General features: G+C 32.5%; 2 protein-coding genes across 2 annotated transcripts; one reads left to right on the top strand and one right to left on the bottom strand.

Annotated features, from left to right (window-relative positions):
- The first annotated feature begins 636 nt into the window (after positions 1-636).
- On the top strand, positions 637-4799 carry CCB3 (cofactor assembly, complex C (B6F)). Its single transcript, XM_018118526.2, has 3 exons — positions 637-788; positions 953-996; positions 4127-4799. Exons 1-3 carry the CDS (start codon positions 746-748, stop codon positions 4661-4663), a joined length of 624 nt encoding a protein of 207 aa, XP_017974015.2. The 5' UTR covers positions 637-745; the 3' UTR covers positions 4664-4799.
- A 77-nt stretch (positions 4800-4876) lies between these two features.
- LOC18604396 (uncharacterized) lies at positions 4877-7064 on the bottom strand. Its single transcript, XM_018118525.2, has 8 exons — positions 6823-7064; positions 6521-6728; positions 6221-6422; positions 5768-5838; positions 5577-5654; positions 5316-5403; positions 5178-5233; positions 4877-5083 (listed from the first exon to the last, which is right to left on the bottom strand). Exons 1-8 carry the CDS (start codon positions 6886-6888, stop codon positions 5013-5015), a joined length of 840 nt encoding a protein of 279 aa, XP_017974014.2. The 5' UTR covers positions 6889-7064; the 3' UTR covers positions 4877-5012.
- Positions 7065-18958: the final 11894 nt, after the last annotated feature.

The following is an 18958-nucleotide window of genomic DNA, read 5'->3' on the forward strand; positions in this document are numbered from 1 at the left end:
TAATTTTACATTTTTATATATAAAGGTAATTTACTAAAATTACATTACATTCCTAATAAATGTTTTTAAACCACATACTACGATGTTATCTTTTTAATAATCACATTCTCTATAATCATCATTTTCTTATGTTATACAAAAAACTAAAAGGTTACCTTCTTATCAATCACATACTCACCAATCACATTCTCAACAATCATATTTCTTTATAAAATACTAAACTTCACCTAAATGTTCTTTAGCAACTGATTTTATTGCTTAGCAATTAAGTTATTTTGATTTTTTTTGTTTTAAAAATATTAATCAATAATTTTAAATTATGTGACTAGATAAAAAGTTAAAATTCAAGTTAGCAATTAAAAATTCAATCAATAATATATTGATCATCTTATTTGTTACTTGACAATGTCATCTTTTCAAATAACACGTTAATTGATGACGTCATATCAAATTGATAGTTTTAATTTCGATTAAGAGTAATTAATTAATGATTAATGATAAAAATTTATTTAATTTAAAATAAAAATATAAAAATTTAATTAAATTGATAAAATTATATAAAATTATAAAAGTTTAATTGATTTTTCTTGTAAAGGAGATGGGCTTGGGTATTATGGCATTTGTCCTTCTATTTATTGTGACCTTACCTTCTCTCTCTCTTTGGACTTTCTCTGTCTGCATTTCTCACGTTACCCAAACCCATTCAAGACAGGATAACGTTCCCTCTCTCATTCTGCTCTCACCAATGGCAGCGTCTTCTCACCTTTTAAGCCACATCCTCGTTAAAGGTACCATTACTTTCTTCTTCTTCTTTTTTCTTAAGGGTCTGTGATTCTAGGAAGAATCCAGAGTGATGGGGGAGAAAGAAAAAACCCAACAGGGAATTTCCTCTAACAAATATTAACTCCCTTAATTTCCTTTTCTTTTTATTAATTTTTCAAATTTTATTCAGAATGGCGACCTCTGATAGTGAAGAAAGAGAATTCTGCTATCTTTGTAAGTCCTCACTACCCAGCATGATTACGGTCATATTTGTCATGGGATAATAGCTATTTTCAGTATTGGAGCTGTTCCTTTTTGAGCATGCATTGCAATAATGTTGCTAATGATGGGAGTGAGGAAGAACAGTCTTTAGTTTGGTAAACGACACCATATTAATTGGTTTTTTAAGTAACCAAATCTAGTTTAAGGGATAGTGAGAATGGTTTGTCACTGTGTTGTTAGATAATTTGATACTAACTTTGAACTGCTTTGTTTGCCAATTCTTTGTGTTTGTTTGCTTTTAATTTGTGTATTTTAAGGGTAGAAGTACAGGGTAGAAGTTCATTTTTAAGCATGTTCACCACAAAACAACCCTAACCCCCTATGCATTCACCAACAGAAAAAAAAAAAAAAAAACAGTTGGGCAGGGTGTGGTAGATGTGAGATTACTGGTGAATATAAAACTAGTCATTCAATACTTTCAGTAAGCAGTAGATTTCACTATGAGCTTACCTCCGGTGAAGCAGTGCCTGATTCATCATATCCTCTTTGTAAACCTGCCTCACCAAGGCGATCATATATAGTTCGTTTCCCAGTGTCTGATAGGACCTATGTAAATGCTTCATTACAACACAACATGAAAAAGAAGAATATAGGGCAAGTGCAATACTATCAATAGAGTTCAACAAAATTTATGCTGTTTTATATTCTGCCTCGATAAAAAAGTTATGGAAATTAAAAAGAAGTCTGAGTGCCGAAAACCATATTAAATGAACGAAAGGCTGAAGATGAACAAAATGATAAGAATAAAAGTTTATCATAGTGACTGAACGCAATGCATTGCTAAAAGGAAAATATTTTCGAATGAACAAGTAAGAATACTATTTGTTGCAACCCTCTTTATTAGGTCGCTGCAATGGCATTCCCTCTTGATGACACCAACACCATAATTAGGGGTTTTGTAGAAGAATTGAGATTTGCTGCAACACAAGCCCAAAACGGACTTCTATTGGCACTGCCAGGTTATACAAACCAATTGTGTCTACTTGAACAGCTTGGAATTGGTAGGTTTAGATTGGCATAGAAAGGATAGGAGGTTATGGGCATTTTTTTCTAAACAGAGGCTTAGAATTTTTCGATTTTGCAGTTTTATGATTTTGTTGGGGTTTTTGCCCTTTCAATGAGCTTGTTGTTTATTACTTGCTTGTAGTTGGCTTGTTGGTGCTGTGGATTTTTTTCTCAACAAATTGAAATATATTTTTTTACTGATTTTTAAAATTTTAATATTGAAAATTACTCTCAAATTAAAATAAAACTCATTCTATCTATGATATAGGAAGTACATTACCCCTTGCTTTCTTGCTTTACTCAAATATTTGAACTTCCATTTCATTTTCAGATATAAGCTTCCTCAGTCCTTTTGGATTTGTTGCAAGTAGGAGTACATCTCTATGAGAGAATATTAAATTAGTCTAACATTTTTTTGTTTTATTTCAACCTTTTCCTATATTCCTATACAAGTAACGGTTTAGATGCTTAGTGCATTTATTGAAGTGCCTCTTTTGGATCCTTATATATGCTACTACTATGTGATCTTAGGTTTTAATTTGAGGCACCTTCTAATTGCTTGTGGAGGAGTATGACTTAGAGAGAAGGGATTTGATTGCTTGGTAAGAAGTATGGCTTATAGTGGAAGGGATTTGTACATTGAATTCAAAGGATTCTTCCTATGATTTTCTTGTAATTTCTTGGCAATTTCCTTATATGGTTTTCTTTATAAGGGCTTCCATATAATTGTCTTTGCCATGCTCGCCGAATTTCGCTGTTGATAAGTTTATTTGCTATGTTTTTTCATACCTTGATGCCCCATACCTTTCTTCCTCCTTTCTTTTACTTGCTTTAAATCAGCATAGGGTATTCCATTGGATATTTTTACCCTCATACCCTATGCTAGCAACCTAGCACCCTTCACCACAATATTAGTCGTGCACAACACCAATGTCAGCCTAAAACTTCCCTCAAACACAGTTAAAAACTTGAAAATCTCAACAAAAACCATGTCAATTTTAACTTGAGCATCTACTTCAGCCCAAAAAAGCAGTTGCAACATATTGATGAGTGTGCTATTCTTCTTGATGAGCTTCCAATCCAAAGCTGCTGAATGTCTAGTTGGCTGAATTCTGTTGCTTTAGGGTTGGTTCTCCTCTGCTTTAGATCCTTCGAAAAGTTGTTCTAATTTTATCAAGGCATTGATGTGAATTATAACCTCAGGATAGTATTTGAAAACTTTTTTTCCTGTCCCTTTATGCCTGTCCAGAATCCTTATTTGTTAGCTTGATTAATCTGTGTCCTTAAGGCCTGCTAAGGCTTCGGTGATCGTAATTCCAAAAGGCCATTGATATCTATCCTTCAATTAACATTGGTTATGACCCCATAGTTGTGTGATACCTGTGCATTGCTGATGTAGCTATCTGATTCTAATACTCGTCGTTGTCTGTAATGTCAAAATCATGTTGCTATGCCATAGTAGTGCTTAGTAGTATCTTGATCATTGAGTACTAGCATTTCTATTAGTCCTACAGTTATCCTTTTCCCATGGGACTAGATTCTGCATGCTAATAGAATTGTCTGCATCCTTGGCCTCTATTGTTGTCCTTGCAATGTTGTGATTCAAGTTCAGATGGTGTAGCTGAAACCTATATTCTTAAACTATTGGAAAGTTTTTGTAAATCAAAACTTTCCTCAATGTCCTTTACTGTATTGAAATTTACATGTCTCATTATTTTCCACTGTAACCTATTCTCTTTTCTAGTAGATTCTCTCAGGTCTCCCAATTTATACTGGGTACTGATCCGGAGCATAGTAGAGATCATGGTCTTTTAGAAAATTTCCTTTCATAATTTGAGAATTTAACTTTGTTTTGCATATTGTTGGATTTTGCCAGAAAATCATAAGTTTCAACTGCTCTGTTGAAGATTTATAGTCGCATCAAATACTTTAGAGGATGAGGAGAAATAGAAGGAAATTAAAAGAAAAGTAAATTGAGTCAAATCATATAGACTATCAAACTAAGTTTGTCATTTGTGTTAACATTCATGCACTTCACCTGTTATGTTTCTAGATCTTTAATATTTATCTTTCACAGGAAGGATTCAAATATCCTACCAGGAGAAGTTCATATCAAGGCCATCGAGTCTCACGGTCCAGTACATATTGTTGCCAAGGAGCTAACATTTCTACTATTGAACTCATGCCATCCAAGTTAATCATTTCAGGGGAGCCACCATACATATTTGGTATTGCAAGAAATGTTAATCTCCATATGCAAGTATCACCAGAAGTTAGCTCAGATCTCACTAGGCGATTGTTACTGGCTGATTTGGATCCTGCCACAGCTAAACTGGCAATTAGTATTTTAGGGCCCTTTCTCTCAGCATTTGCCTTCCTATTTATTTTGAGAATAGTGATGTCTTGGTACCCTAAGCTTCCACTGGAGAAATTTCCATATGTCATTGCTTATGCTCCCACTGAACCATTTCTTATGGCAACCAGAAAGTTGATTCCACCTCTTGGAGGAGTGGATGTAACTCCTGTAGTGTGGTTCGGATTGGTCAGTTTCCTTAACGAGATCCTCCTTGGGCCTCAAGGGCTTCTTGTCCTTGTCTCGCAACAGGTTAGCTAGTATGCATTGAAACGTACGGTTCTGTGACAAAAGATGTTTTTTTGACATATGATCATACAAGGTCACTTTTGTAAAGATTAATGGATACTCAGTTTCCAAAGTTTGGTGTTCTAAATAACAAAATGTTATTTTACAATGTTTGGAATCTAGAGAAAATTTTCTGAAGAGAAAGTTCTTTGCCACACTTGAGCAAGAACATGGCATCGTTAAACATGATTGAAAATAACAGGTAAATTGATAGAAAAGTTGGTATCAAGTACAGTCATTCCGTTACAGAAATGTAGATTTCCATACCTAAAAGGGAAGCTGTAAGTACTTGTTAGGCTGTTAGTGACTGGCTGCATCTCAATCAAGAAGGATCTCTACGCTGAAGCTCATCCATCAGCAGATGTGCAACGGATTTGTATCCCAGCTCCAGTGCTTTGAATTTGATGAGATAAGGAAAAAACAATGAACTCAGTATTATCAGTTGCAAATGCTTAGCCAGTCGAGGAAGACAGGTATTAAGACAAACCTCTGTATATTGCTATGCCAGTTGGAGCCATCCTTCGATTCTTCAAGCATATTGAACTATTAATAGAGCAAAAATGAATCAGAGAACAACACAAATTCTCAATCACACACACACACAGAAAAATGGTGAGTCACGTACCTGTTACATATCCAATAAGGGTTAATCCCTTTTTCTTCTATGCAGTGAGGGCACATCCATTCCTTATTTTCTCTTACCTCCTCCAGTTCTGACAAAAAATGAAAACAGTAGCCTGTAAACTATTTCCTTTCCTTGCTTGGCTATGGTATTTTTGTAAGACTATAACATCATCACAACATCAAAAATCACCACTTCCACATTTTTTCTTCTTCACAAAATCGTAATCTGTTTTTTGTTCTGTATCTAAAGTACTGATCTTACCTTCACCGTACCTGAGCTTGAGACAAGCCCGGCAGAGAACACCATTGCTAGAGTGACAAACTGAACAATCTGTCTTTCCTGTTTGACATTTATATATATATATATATATATATTGTGAAAATGGTTAATAATATTACTTAATCTAGTTTAGAATGAAGAAGTGAGCAAGTGGTTCCATTGATAAAACTAACCTATGCACGGCTGATTTACATCAAGATTACCACATCGCTTGCAGTCTTCCTCAGCACACAATGTCTTTTGCCTGCATATTTGCATGTTAACGGTAAAATCATGGGTTTTGTTATCTTAAAAGAACGCATTTTTTATCTTTAATTCTTCAAAAATATTGGGTTTATGGTTTCTTATCTTTATTCCCAAACAAGCTTTTCTTTTGTTACTTCCAAAAGTAAAAACCAAAGTATGAAAGCAATTAAAATAGAAAGAAAAGTCATGATTGTTAAAGATGAGCAAATGAACAAAATGCAACTGCAGAGAGTAATGAATCGTGAAGGAAATTGCCAATAGCATAATTCTTGTATTGGTATTGCCATTTTTAGAGACTGCATTAAACTGACTGACAGCTAGATCTCGTGATAAGAATGCTGAAATAACCCAACCAGGGGAACAAAAATAGAGAAATAAACCTGCAGAAATGGCAGCAAATTCCAAAAACAGAGTTGTAGACGCAGCCCCTCCCCTCCTTGCGACGGCAGCGCCGAGCAGAATCCTTAGGCGATAATTGATGCCTGGCACCATATGTCTTCACCAATGGCGCATTTGCAGGCCTTTTTTCTTCACCTTCGCCCGAAGATGAATTACTCCCATTTTCTTCGCCAATGTCACTACCTTTTCATATTAAATAAAAAATGGGAACTATTAGTGTATATATATATATATATATATGTATATTGTCAGAAACGAGGACTCAACGGAATCTTTTTCACCTCTGAGCCGGCTAGAGCGCCGCAAAAAATTGCTTGTGCAAGTTGAGGCAGCAGGAGTTCGTTTCAAACGATTGGAGCGGCGCAAAGGCGTGATTTCGTAGTCTTTCTTTTGCCATTTTCTGAGCTGGGTTTTCTCTGATTTTGCAGAAGAAACAATCGATCGGAGCTCGGAGATGGTTTTGTGCAGTCCCAGAGAAGCTAATCGAGCCTGTATCAGATTTCAGGATCATGATCCATAAAAGGAAAAGACAAAGGGAAAAAATTAAGAGTGCAATTTACTATAAGAGAAAGGCGAGATGGACCTGGTTCTCAACAATGCGAGCGTTCCTAAGAGTTTCGTAGTCGGATTTGACTCTAAGCCTTCCCATTTGGTTTCTCAGATAACTAAACTACTCTGAGTCTGATCAACATAACAGTGGCTGCAAATGATAGAAATGGGAAACAAAGCAGTGACTCTGTCTGTTTGTCAAAATGACTGACCAATAAGCAGAAGAAAAAGGGAAGGACAGTGCTTCCTTCCAACGGTCATGTGTTATTGGAGCGGGAGATTTGAATATTCAAACTTCAAACAAAACAACCCTCAACTGGTCTTATTGATATAGTAATAGGAAAATAACACGTTAAAAAAAATTGTGTAAATTATTTATTTAATATTTTAATATTTTTTATTATCTAAATAAATTATCGAGAATATTTTCTACATTGACTCATTATCAAAAATTTTTACCTCTTCAATATTTTTCTACAATGATAAAATAAAAATATCAATATTCATCAATTATACAAAACATTTAAAATACTTTTTATATTAAAACTTTTTTGTTAATTATTTCTCATCATATTATTATATTGATTAATTTATTAAGTGAATAAATCGTAAATTTGAAATTAAAAGAAATCAAATGTTTTTATGTGTGAAGACTTTATTTTCTAGTTTATATAACAAATTTGTTCTTTAATTGACCTTAATTATTTCGTATTATATTAAAATTATATTATCTTAATAAAAATAATTATAGATGAGATGAGCTTTATGAAATAGTTGAATAAAATTAGTTAATAATGCTCTGTGGGAAAAAAGAATAATGAATAAAGAGATAAAAAAAAAGACAAATAGTTGAATAGTATTTTTTTTAAAACACAAATAGTTTAGTAGTTTAATAATGCTTTGGTGGAAACTAGTTGAACAAAATAATGATATTTTGTGTGATCAATTCAAATCAATCCCACAAAAGAAGAAGATAATATTTTCCAAGTGAGATTAATCCTAGGGTTTATAGGATCAATCCTAGAGGAAGTGAAAGGTAAATGAAACATGTATGATGAAGTAATTGAGGCTTAAGTAGATCAACTTCACATTTAGGTAGCATTTGATATAAGGAAAGTGAGAGTACATTCACTGCCATATAAGATTGCAATGCAATCACATTACAATCAAGAGATATAATGTGATTGCAGTTCAAAACTAATGCAATCATATTATATTGCACTCTACAATATTATTAAATATATTTTTACTTTTCAACTTTATTACTTTGTTAAAAATATTTTGTAATATTATAATTGAAATAAAAAATATTAAAATAAAATATATAATATAAAAATTAGAAATTAAAATAAAATATAATATAAGAAATTATAATTTATATAATATAGGTGAAAGAAATTAAAATAAAATATGTAATATAAAAATTTATATTAAAAAAATGAAAATAAAATATATATAAAATTATAATAAGAAATGAAAATAAAATATATGACATTAAAAATATATTTAAGAGATGATATTATATAAAAATTAACAATAAAAAATACAAGTATATTAAACTTGTATTTTAATAAATAGGGGTAATTCTAAAAATTAACATTACATTCACAACAAAGTATATTATATAAAAATTAACAATAAAAAATACAACTATATTAAACTTGTATTTTAATAAATAGGGGTAATTATAAAAATTAACATTACATTCACAGCAAAGTACTTGTAAATCAAACGCTACAATGTTATCTTCCCTGTAATGTTATTTTGCTTGTATACCAAATACTGTAATGTTATTTTTCCTGCAATCACATTACCTGTAATCACATAGCATTGTAAAGTACCAAACGCCACCTTACACTTAGCTATAATGATATTAGTGTTGATTCCATATGTTTTTGATATTAACAAAACATTTCTCTTTCATTAATGTTTAATTTCACTATTTAAGTGTGCATAATTTAATTTTATACCCCTAACAAAGTTATTAATTAAAAGCAAGTCAAAAAGCTTGCTAAGTTTAATAAAGAGTTAATCAGTTAAGAAGGAAATAGCAAATAATGAACAAAAACAAAATCCCAATAACTTATTATCAAGGGACCTTAATCAGCTAAGACATAACTGTGTTAAGTTGAAGCAAAATAGAAATATGCTAATCGATTAGGAGGCTTGGTTAGTCGGTTAGAGCACAAGGTCCTATTACCTTCAAGCCCCAAAAACAAGTTTAAAAATATAGTTGACTATTAAAGGAGCCAAAATGGAGAAGTTTAAAATTCAAAGATCTTCTAGTTGATTAAAGGTGATTTTAATTGGTTATGGTTGAAGGAAGTAAAGATTCAATTAGTTAAGGGAAGAGCTAACCAATTAAAAGCAGACTACTGTGTAGAGAAATGAACATAAAAAGTTTGTAACCAATTAGAGCCTGCCATAACCAGTTAGAGGAAGTTTGCTGAAGAAGAGAAGTTTAAAGACGAAAACTTGTCATGGGTTAGAGCCTCCTGTAATCAGTTAGAGTAGAGAACACATTAGCAAGACAGTGCAAGGTAGAGAAACTGTAATTAGTTAGAGTTGTCTGTAACCGATTAGCCAAAATTTGTCTACCTTTTGAATTTAAACACTAGAAGTGCATCAAAGTTGTTTTTAACGGCTAGAAATTGTCTCCAATAGAAAATTTTGACTTCCCAAGTGTAAAAGAAAACTCCAACGGTCAAAGAAAATACCTACTTTGAGCAAAAAGCCAAGCATTATTCAACAAAAATACTTGTTCTTCATTCCAAATTCAGAAAAAGTGTTTGAGCTTGATTGTAATCTGTCTATATTTGTAAAAGTACTTAGTTGTACTTATTTTTCTTTTTTTTTTTTGAAAAATTAGAGTATGGGAAGCACTCTAAAGCTTGTTGTAAGGGATTAGAGCTTGGTTAGAAGCTCACCTTATAAAAGCTTGGTGGAAGCTGTTAATTCCACTAGTATAGTGAAGTTCGGTTGAAAATCCTTGATTGGGAAATCAAGGTAATGGATATAGGTTAAGATGACCAAACCACTATAAATACTTTTGCACTATCCACTTCTCTTTATCTTTCCTTACTTGGTGTCTTGTAATCCTAATAAGTTCTAGTCCTTCCATTCATCTAGTTGATTAAGAGCTCTTCAAGCTCTAAAGGGTTGAGTAAAAATTTTTAGTGCTATTCACCCATCTTTATCACTCCAATGGAACCAACAAGTGGTATCAGAGCCATACCCTCAAAATTATAGCCTAACATCCTTAGGGAAGAACTACATGGCTTTGCAAAAGTCAGTTGTTGCTGAGGGTCAATCCACAAATAGGCCTCTTCTATTTGATTGATCAAATTATGCCTATTGAAGCACTAAGATGTCCATATACATTAAAGCCCTTGACTATGAAATGCGGGATGTTATTACAAAAGAACTTTATGTTCCCACCTCACTTAGTTTTGTCACTAGTGAAAAAATGCCTAAGTTTAGAGCTGAGTGGACTGAAGCTAATGTTAAAAAGTCCAAACAAATTTTAAAGCCATCAACACCCTTCATTGTGCACTCACTCCTTTAGAATTCAACAAAATCTCTAGCTGTACAACAGCTAAAGAGATTTGGAAAAACCTTAAAGTCATTCATGAGGGGAGATTACAAGTAAAGGAGTCCAAAATTACCTTACTCATCTATAATTATGAAATGTTTAAAATGAAACCGGGTGAAGATGTCACTACCATGTTTAATAGGTTTACTAATATTCTAAACAAGCTCAATCAACTTGGCAAAACCATTCCTGAACATGAGCTAGTAAAATGATTAATTAGATGTCTCCCCAAGAGTTGGAAATCTAAAGTCACAATTATTCGAGAGGCCAAAATCTCAATGTGGTCACACTTGATAAAATTTGTGGCTCACTCCTCATATATGAACTTGAAATAAAAGAAAAAAAAGAAGAGGAAAAGAAAGAAGCCAAAGAGAAGAAGAAACATTTGGCACTCAAGATTAGTTTACTTGAGAAGGAATTAGAAGAGCTATCAAGTGATGATTATGAAGAGCAACCCATGATGCCCAAACAATTTAGAAAGCTAATAGGCCTAAAAGGCAAAAAGTTTAGGAGAGAAAATTACAATAAGGATCAAGGTCTTTCTTGGAACAATAAGCACAAGGGTGATTTTAGCAAGAATGATGAAATGGTGTGTTTTGAATGCAAAAAATTATGACACTTCAAATCAGAGTGCCCATTACTCAATAAAGAAACCTAAAAGAAAATGAAGAAATCAAAAAGAGCAATGGTGGTAACAACATGGTCTGTTAGTGATTCATCAAGTTTAGAAGAAGAAAAAGAAAAATTAAAAAAAAGAGCCAATTTCTATTTGATGGCAAAGGAAGAAGAAATTGAGGTAACTTTTAATTCATGTGATATTTCCTATGATGATTTGCAAGATGAATATGATTGTTTATATGCTAAATTTGAAAAACTTGCTCTAAAATATAAGACTATGAAGAAAAAGGCTGTTGTATTGAATGAAAACTTAGAAAAAATCAAGCATGAGTACAACTCTATTTTTGATAAAAAAAAATGCTTCAAATTGAACTAGAACAATCCAAAACTTATTTTGAATTCTTGAAGCTTGAATTGGAAAGTAAAAGTTAAGAATTACAAAGAATTGTTGATGAAAATGATGCACTTAAAGTTGATAAAGAAGAAAAACTAAAATTTAAATCAAAAGATGAAGAAGAGTTTAAAAGAAAAACAAGCCTTAGAAAGAAAATTAATGCTGTCTCATGTCATTATTATATGTGTGATAGGAAAGGTCATTTGTTCTATGAATGTTTCCATTCTAGTAGAATTTTTCCCAGAACCAAATTGGTTTGGGTTCCAAAAGGATCCCATGTGATTGTTAACCCTTAAGGACCCATCAAAGTATGGGTACATTTAGAGATAAAATGAAAATTTGTTTTATAGATTGAGCAAGGACAAAAAGATTAATGTTTTGAAGCTCAACCAAAGAAAAAGCAACTTTGGTATTTAAATAATAGCTGCTTGAGACATATGACCGGCAATGAAAACTTATTTACTAAGCTTGATAGGAAGAAGTGTGGTAGTGTTTCCTTTGGTGATGACTCCAAGGGTATTATCTAAAGAATTGGAACCATTAGTAATACATCTTAAACACAAATCAAGCATGTCTTGTTTGTTAAAGGTTTAAAACATAATTTGCTAAGCATTAGTCAGCTTCGTGATAGAGGTTTTAGAGTATGTTTTGATTCCCATGCATATGTTTTGATTCCCATGCATGTCAAGTAATTGATGTTAACACTAACAAAGTAGCATTGATTGGCAAAAGAATTAAAAATATGTATGTCATTTGTCTTGATAAAATTAAGACTAATGAATCATGCTTTATTGCTAATGATGTTTGTGATAGTTGGTTGTGGCATAGAAGGCTAGGACATGTTAGTATGCACACAATTCCAAAACTTTTGAAAAAAAATTTGGTCATTGGACTTCCAAAGATATCATTTGAAAATGACAAGGTTTGTGAAGCATGTCAATTTGGAAAACAAGTTAGAAGTTCCTTTAAATCCAAGAAAGTCATAGCAACTTCTAGGCCACTTGAACTATTGCATGTTAACTTGTTTGGATTAATCACTATTACTAGTCTAGGAGGCAAGTCATACGGCTTTGTTATTGTAGATGATTACTCTATATATACATGGGAATATTTTTTTGCTTATAAAGATGATGCATTGTCAATTTTTGTTAAACATTGTAAAAGAGTTCAAAATGAAAAAGGTCTCACCATTGTTAGTGTTAGGAGTGATCATGGTGGTGAATTTGAAAGTGATAAACTTTAAATTTTTTGTAATGAAAATGGTTTTGATCACAATTTTTTTGCTCATAGAACTCCACAACAAAATGGAATTGTTGAAAAAAAAAATAGGACCTTGAAAGAAATGGCAAGGATAATGCTCTGCGAAAATAACTTGCCAAAATACTTTTGGGTTGAAGTAGTGAATACTGCAGCTTAATTTTTGAATAGAGTTTCCATTAGAGCCATGATTTCAAAAACCCTTTATGAGATTTATAAAGGAAGAAAACCAAATATTTCTCACTTAAAGAGTTTTGGATGCAAATGCTTTGTTTTAAACAATGGAAAACACACCATGGGAAAATTTGATGCTAGGAGTGATGAGGCAATCTTATTGGGCTATGCATTGAACTCTAAAGCATATATAGTGTTTAACAACAAAACTCTTATTATAGAAGAGTCAATTCATATTGTTTTTAATGAGACTAATGCCACACAAAGAAAGGTAGTACTTGATGATGATGATGCAGATGACATTAAGAAGAAAATAAAGACAATGAGCTTGGATGGCAAAAAAAAAAATGATGAAAAGAGCTCATAGAAAAAAGATGATGATAAACCACCATTAGATGACTTGCAAAGAGTTGAGGAACAACATAATGATCTTCTTAGGAGCTGGAGATTTGTAAGTAACCATCCTCAAGAACTCATCATTGATGATCCCTCGAAATGTGTCAAAACTAGAAGGGGATTAAGAGAAGCTTGTGAGTGTCTAGCATTCATATCACAAATAGGAAGCTGAAAAGGAAGATAGTTGGATGATTGCAATGCAAGAAAAATTGGGCCAATTTGAAAGGAACAAGGTTTGGACCTTAGTTCCAAGGCCAACTAACCATCCAATTGTTGGAACAAAATGGGTATTTAAGAACAAGATGGATGAGTTGGGAAATGTGGTAAGAAATAATGCAAGGTTAGTTGCTTAAGTCTGTAATCAAGAAGAAGGTATTGATTATGATGAAACTTTTGCTCCTATAGCTAAACTAAAAGTTATTAGACTTTTACTTTCCTATGCATGCTTATGAACTTTAAATTGTTTCAAATGGATGTTAAAAGTGCATTTCTTAATGGCTTTATACAAGAAGAGGTATATGTTGAACAGTCTCCTAGTTTTGAAGTGTTTGATAAAATTGATCATGTATATAAATTGCATAAAGCTCTTTATGGATTAAAATAAGCTTCTAAAGCTTGGTATGAAAGACATTCTAAGTTTTTGATTGAAAAAGAATATTCTAGGGGAAATACTGATAATACTTTGTTTATTAAGAAAAATAAGACTGATTTGATTGTTGTTCAATTTTATGTTGATGATATAGTATTTGGTGCTACTAATGAAAGGTTTTGTGAAAATTTTGCTAAAGAAATGTAGGGAGAATTTGAAATGAGCATGATGGGAGAACTAAAGTTCTTCCGTGGTCTACAAATCAAGCAATGTGAGGATGGAATATTCATCAACCAAGAAAAGTACACTAAAGAAATGATAGAGAAATTTGGAATGATGAATATGAAATTAATTGGAACTTCTATGACCCCTTCCACAAAGCTTGACGAAAATGACAAAAGGAAAAATGTGGATCAAAAGCTCTATAGAGGCATGATTAGTTCACCTTTTTACCTAACTGTAAGTAGGCCTGATGTTTTATTTAATGTATACCTATGTGCAAGATTCCAATCATGTCCTAAAGAATCACATTTGATTGCAGTAAAAAGGGTTTCAGATATCTCTTGGATACTCAAAGCTTAGGCTTATGGTATCCAAAAGGTTCATTTTTCAATCTTTGTGGCTATTCTGATGCTGATTTTGCTGATGGTAAAACTGATCGAAAAAACACTAGTGATACATGTCAATTCCTTGAAAACATGCATTTGTCTTGGTCTTGCAAGAAATAAAATTCTGTTACTTTATCAACTGCTGAAGTTGAGTATATATCACTAGGTAGTTGTGCACAAATTCTTTGGATTAGACAATAACTAAATGATTTTGAAATGACTATGCATAAAATTCCTATTTACTGTGACAATGTGAGTGCCATAAATATCCCTAAAAACCCTGTTCAACACTCTAGAACCAAGAACATTGAAATTAGACATCATTTCAGTAGAGATCATATGCTTAAGGGAGATATTGAGATAGATTTTGTAGACACCTTGCATCAACTAGCTGACATTTTCACAAAACCATTGAATGAAGAACACTTTTGTAGAATTAAGAGAGATTTAAGGATAACTGATACTAGTGAAATATGAATTATGTTGAAGTGATGATGTTTTTGATGATATATATGTTGCATGATGATAGTGTCTATTGCTTAGTGTAATTGATTAGTCAATATTTTTGGTTAGCTAAAGGACCTTACATGGAAGATAAGATTCATTCTAATCAATTAAGGATTTCCCTAATCAATTAAAACAGTTCTGCATTATGGGAGTTAACTTGAGTCAGTAAGGTAATAATTAGTTAGCAACTCCTTTAATCGATTAATGCAAGTCTGGTAGTTAAAGGGTTTTCAAGTCAGAAACACAGTAATCGATTAAGGCTTCCTTAATTGATTAGAGGATAATTATGAAAGAGAAAAGCTATCATGCGAGAATTTAAAAAAAAAAACTAAATAGGTGGTACAGGATAATTCCCACTCAAAACGTGGATGTGATTATAACTCCCCATAAAAGACCACCCACCTACTAAGTGAATTAGTTACATTGAAAATCAAATACCCAAGGGACCTTAGATTTTCTTTTCCATATTTTCCTCTTACACTTGAGAAACCTTAAGAAAGAAAAACCCATAGCAAAAACTTCTTTCACTCACAAGGTAGCCGAAAAGGGAAAAGGTAAAAAGAAAACTGATGATTCTTCATCACATTTTCCCAAAAAGATATGAAAAATCAAAAGACATTTAGCAAAGAAGAAAAAGGGAAGCAAAAGGAAAATGACAAAGAAAAAAAAAGGATCGACGGATGCAAGAGCTACGACAAGGAAAAGTACTAGTTCTTCTTCTTCTCAATTTTGAAATGACATACATGCTGATAAATTTAGGAGAATGAAGAATACCACAATTTCCTGTGGAAAATTATTTGATTGGGATAGCTTTAATGATTTACTGGGAGTAAAAGAAGATTTGGATGGATATTTTGAATCGCTGAAATTAAGATATATGAGTACATTTAGAGATAAAATGTTTAGTCCAACTCTGATTGAGGAACAATATTCCAGTACAGCTATTGACAAAACTGAACTGGAAGAAGAAGAACAACTTGTAAAGGATCGATCAAATGTGTTTTAAGATGGTGAAGATTTTCAAATTAGTGCTCAAGTTTTAAAAGAATTCCTTAAGATTGAATTTTAAGTAGGAGAATAGAAAATGCCAAAGAAATATAAGCCGAACCATCTGTGGGAAGTTATCACTAGAAAGAGGGAGAAGTTTCCCTCTAAAAGTTATGTCAGTGAGATAAAAAATGCTCAGCTCATAATTCTTCATTATTTTATAGCAACTATTCTCTATGGAAGAAGTAGTAGCTTTAGTTATGTGAGTGCACAGGATCTGTGGCTAATGGAGGCTGTTTTCAATGAAATCCCATTGAATGTGAGAAGATACATGGTGGAAAAAATCAAAACAACTACACTCAAGGACAAAGCAATTCTACCATATGGCAATATCCTTACAGCCTTAGTGAAAAAGAAAAGAATTTGGAGTGGAAGATTTCAATCTGATCTCATAAGGAACAAGGATTAGAGAATATTCCTGGGTAATGTATTGAAAATGGGGTACAAGATAGAGAGGAACGAGTGTATTAAGATCACAAAACGTACACCTCTGCCCCTTTCAACTGGTAGTCCTTCAACACCTTTCACCATGGCTAATCAACCCCCTATTCAAAGTGACATGATGCTTTATGTCTTGCAGAGAATTGATGGGAAGTTGATTGATCAAGTTGAAAAGATTGTAAAGATTGAAGAAAAACTTCAACAGCTTGAAGCTTTGTTGAATCCAACTAAGGAAACCAAAGTTCCCGAAGCCCCAATCTCTACTACAAGTTAATCAAGTGAGAGGACTACTACAAAATAATTTGAAAGTGCTACTTCTAGTCATGACAGGGAAATTGAAAAGGAAATACCAGAAAATCCAAATGTGACTCAAATTGGAAATGAGGAATTTGGAAAGAAGAATGCTAAACAAGAAGAACAAGAAAAAGAAAAACAACCACCCATTGAAGCACATAAGAAAGAAAAAGAACACACCATAGAAAAGAATGAGAAAGAAAACGAAAAAGAGAAAGAGAAAGAACCTCAAGTTGAAAAAGATCATTCAAATGCTACAAAAAGTGTTGTGAGCTCCCTTACAGAATTTGAAGAGATTCTCATTTCTGACTTCACAAGAGATATCATCAATGAAGCTAAAGCTAACCAAGCACACTAACAAGCAATGATGCATTAAGAAGCTCAATCAACTCTATTAAAAATAGAACAAACTCTAGAAAAAGCATATCCAAACAAAGGTAATGCTATTAACACTGATCCTATAAGAAAGAAAATTGTTGGTAAAGGCAAGAAACTATGGCCACCAAGATCAAAACTTTCACAAGAAAAAAGTCTGCAAGACTAGCATTGATTTGCACCCAACAATCTTCTAAATCTGTAGACCCCCTATCTATTTCATCAAACTCTCCATCCTGCTTCTCTCCTAAACTTCTCAATATTTATTTTGGCACTGACGAACCCTCACTTTCATCTGGTTCATATTAGAACCTTTTTTATGATGCCAAAAAAGGAGAGAAAAATAAAAAGATAAGAAAATAAGATTAAAAAGTAGAGCTGATAGGAATGATGAACTCAATCCTTAAGTTATGCTTTTATTGTTTTTGCTTTGGTATGCTTTTTTTTTTATGAACAATGGTTGTGTGGTTTATATGAAGGTGTTATGTGCTGAACTATGTTTATATAGGCTATGTGGCTTATGTTGTGCTGAGTTTTTATATTTTTATGTTGAACTTATACTGAATGGTTAAATATTGAATATATACATTCATATATGTATATATATGCTTTTGTGTTTGAATGGCCTTATATTGGATAATTTTATTAGAGCTTATATTTAAGGAGAGCACATACTCAAGAGGAGCAATCCTCAAAACTACACAAAATATTATTTTCATTTGCAGACATTACACTCTTAATCTAAGGGTGTTTTGTCATCATCAAAAAAGGGGGAGAATGTTGACTCCATGTGCTGTTGATGGTAACAAAACATTCCTCATTCATTAATATCTAACTTCACTATTTAAGTGTGTAGGATTTAATTTTATACCCCTAACAAAACTGTTAATTCCAAGCAAGTTAAAGAGCTTGCTAAGTTTAATAAAGAGTTAATCATTTAAGAAGGAAAGAGCAAATAATGAACAAAAACAAGACCCTACTAATTGATTATTAAGGGACCTTAATCAACTAAAGCATGGCTGTGTGATAAGCTGAAGCAAAACAAAAATATGCTAATCGGTTCAGAGGTGTGGTTAATCGATTAGAGCACAAGGTTCTAGTATCTTCAAGCGCCAAAAACAAGTTTGAAAACATAGTTGACTGTTGAAGGGAGCCAAAATGGAGAAGTTCAAAATTCGAAGATCTTCTAGTTGATTAAAGGTGATTTTAATCGGTTATGGTTTAAAGAAGTAAAACTTCAATTAGTTAAGAGAAGAGCTAACCAATTAGAGGAAGATTGCTATGTAGAGAAGTGAAAACAAAAGGTTTGTAATCGATTAGAGCTTGCCATAACCAGTTAGAAGAAATTTGCTGAAGAAGAAAAGTTTGAAGATAGAAAACTCGTAATCGATTAGAGCCTCTTGTAATCAATTAGAGTAGAGAACATAGTAGTACGATAGTGTAAAGCAAAGAAGCTGTAATCAGTTAGAACTGCATGTAATCGGTTAACTGAAGTCTATCTACCTTTTTGAATTTAAACACTAGAGGACAAACTAATGGCTAGAAGTGCATCAGAGTTGTTTCTAATGGCTAGAAACTGTCTTTAATAGAAAATCTAACTCCCCAAGTATAAAAGGAAGCTCCAACTGTCAAAGAAAGTAGTTTTGAAGAGAAAAGACTACTTTGAGCAAAAAGCTAAGCATTCTTCACCAAAAACACATGTTTTTCATTCCAAATCTAGAAAAAGTGTTTAAGCTTGATTGTAATCTTTCCAAACTTGTAAAGGTACTTAGTTGTATTTCTTTTTCTTCTTTTTCCTTAGGAAATTAGAGTGTGGAAAGTACTGTAAAGCTTGTTGTAAGGGATTAGAGCTTGGGTTAGAAGCTCACCTTGTAAAAG

Source organism: Theobroma cacao, chromosome 3 (genome assembly GCF_053813885.1).
Source record: "Theobroma cacao isolate CCN51 chromosome 3, ASM5381388v1, whole genome shotgun sequence".
In the NCBI taxonomy this organism is placed as follows: Eukaryota; Viridiplantae; Streptophyta; class Magnoliopsida; order Malvales; family Malvaceae; genus Theobroma; species Theobroma cacao.

What these genes read in the sequence shown, in the direction of transcription:
- CCB3 (XM_018118526.2), top strand. Translation starts at nt 746, where the DNA reads ATGGCAGCGTCTTCTCACCTTTTAAGCCACATCCTCGTTAAAG. An exon ending in AAGCCACATCCTCGTTAAAG is followed by an intron (nt 789 to 952) that starts GTACCATTACTT and finishes AATTTTATTCAG; the next exon opens with AATGGCGACCTCTGATAGTG. An exon ending in AAGAGAATTCTGCTATCTTT is followed by an intron (nt 997 to 4,126) that starts GTAAGTCCTCAC and finishes TATCTTTCACAG; the next exon opens with GAAGGATTCAAATATCCTAC.
- LOC18604396 (XM_018118525.2), bottom strand. Translation starts at nt 6,888, where the DNA reads ATGGGAAGGCTTAGAGTCAAATCCGACTACGAAACTCTTAGGAACGCT. An exon ending in CAAGCTCAGGTACGGTGAAG is followed by an intron (nt 5,404 to 5,576) that starts GTAAGATCAGTA and finishes ATTTTTTGTCAG; the next exon opens with AACTGGAGGAGGTAAGAGAA. An exon ending in TGGCATAGCAATATACAGAG is followed by an intron (nt 5,084 to 5,177) that starts GTTTGTCTTAAT and finishes TCAAATTCAAAG; the next exon opens with CACTGGAGCTGGGATACAAA.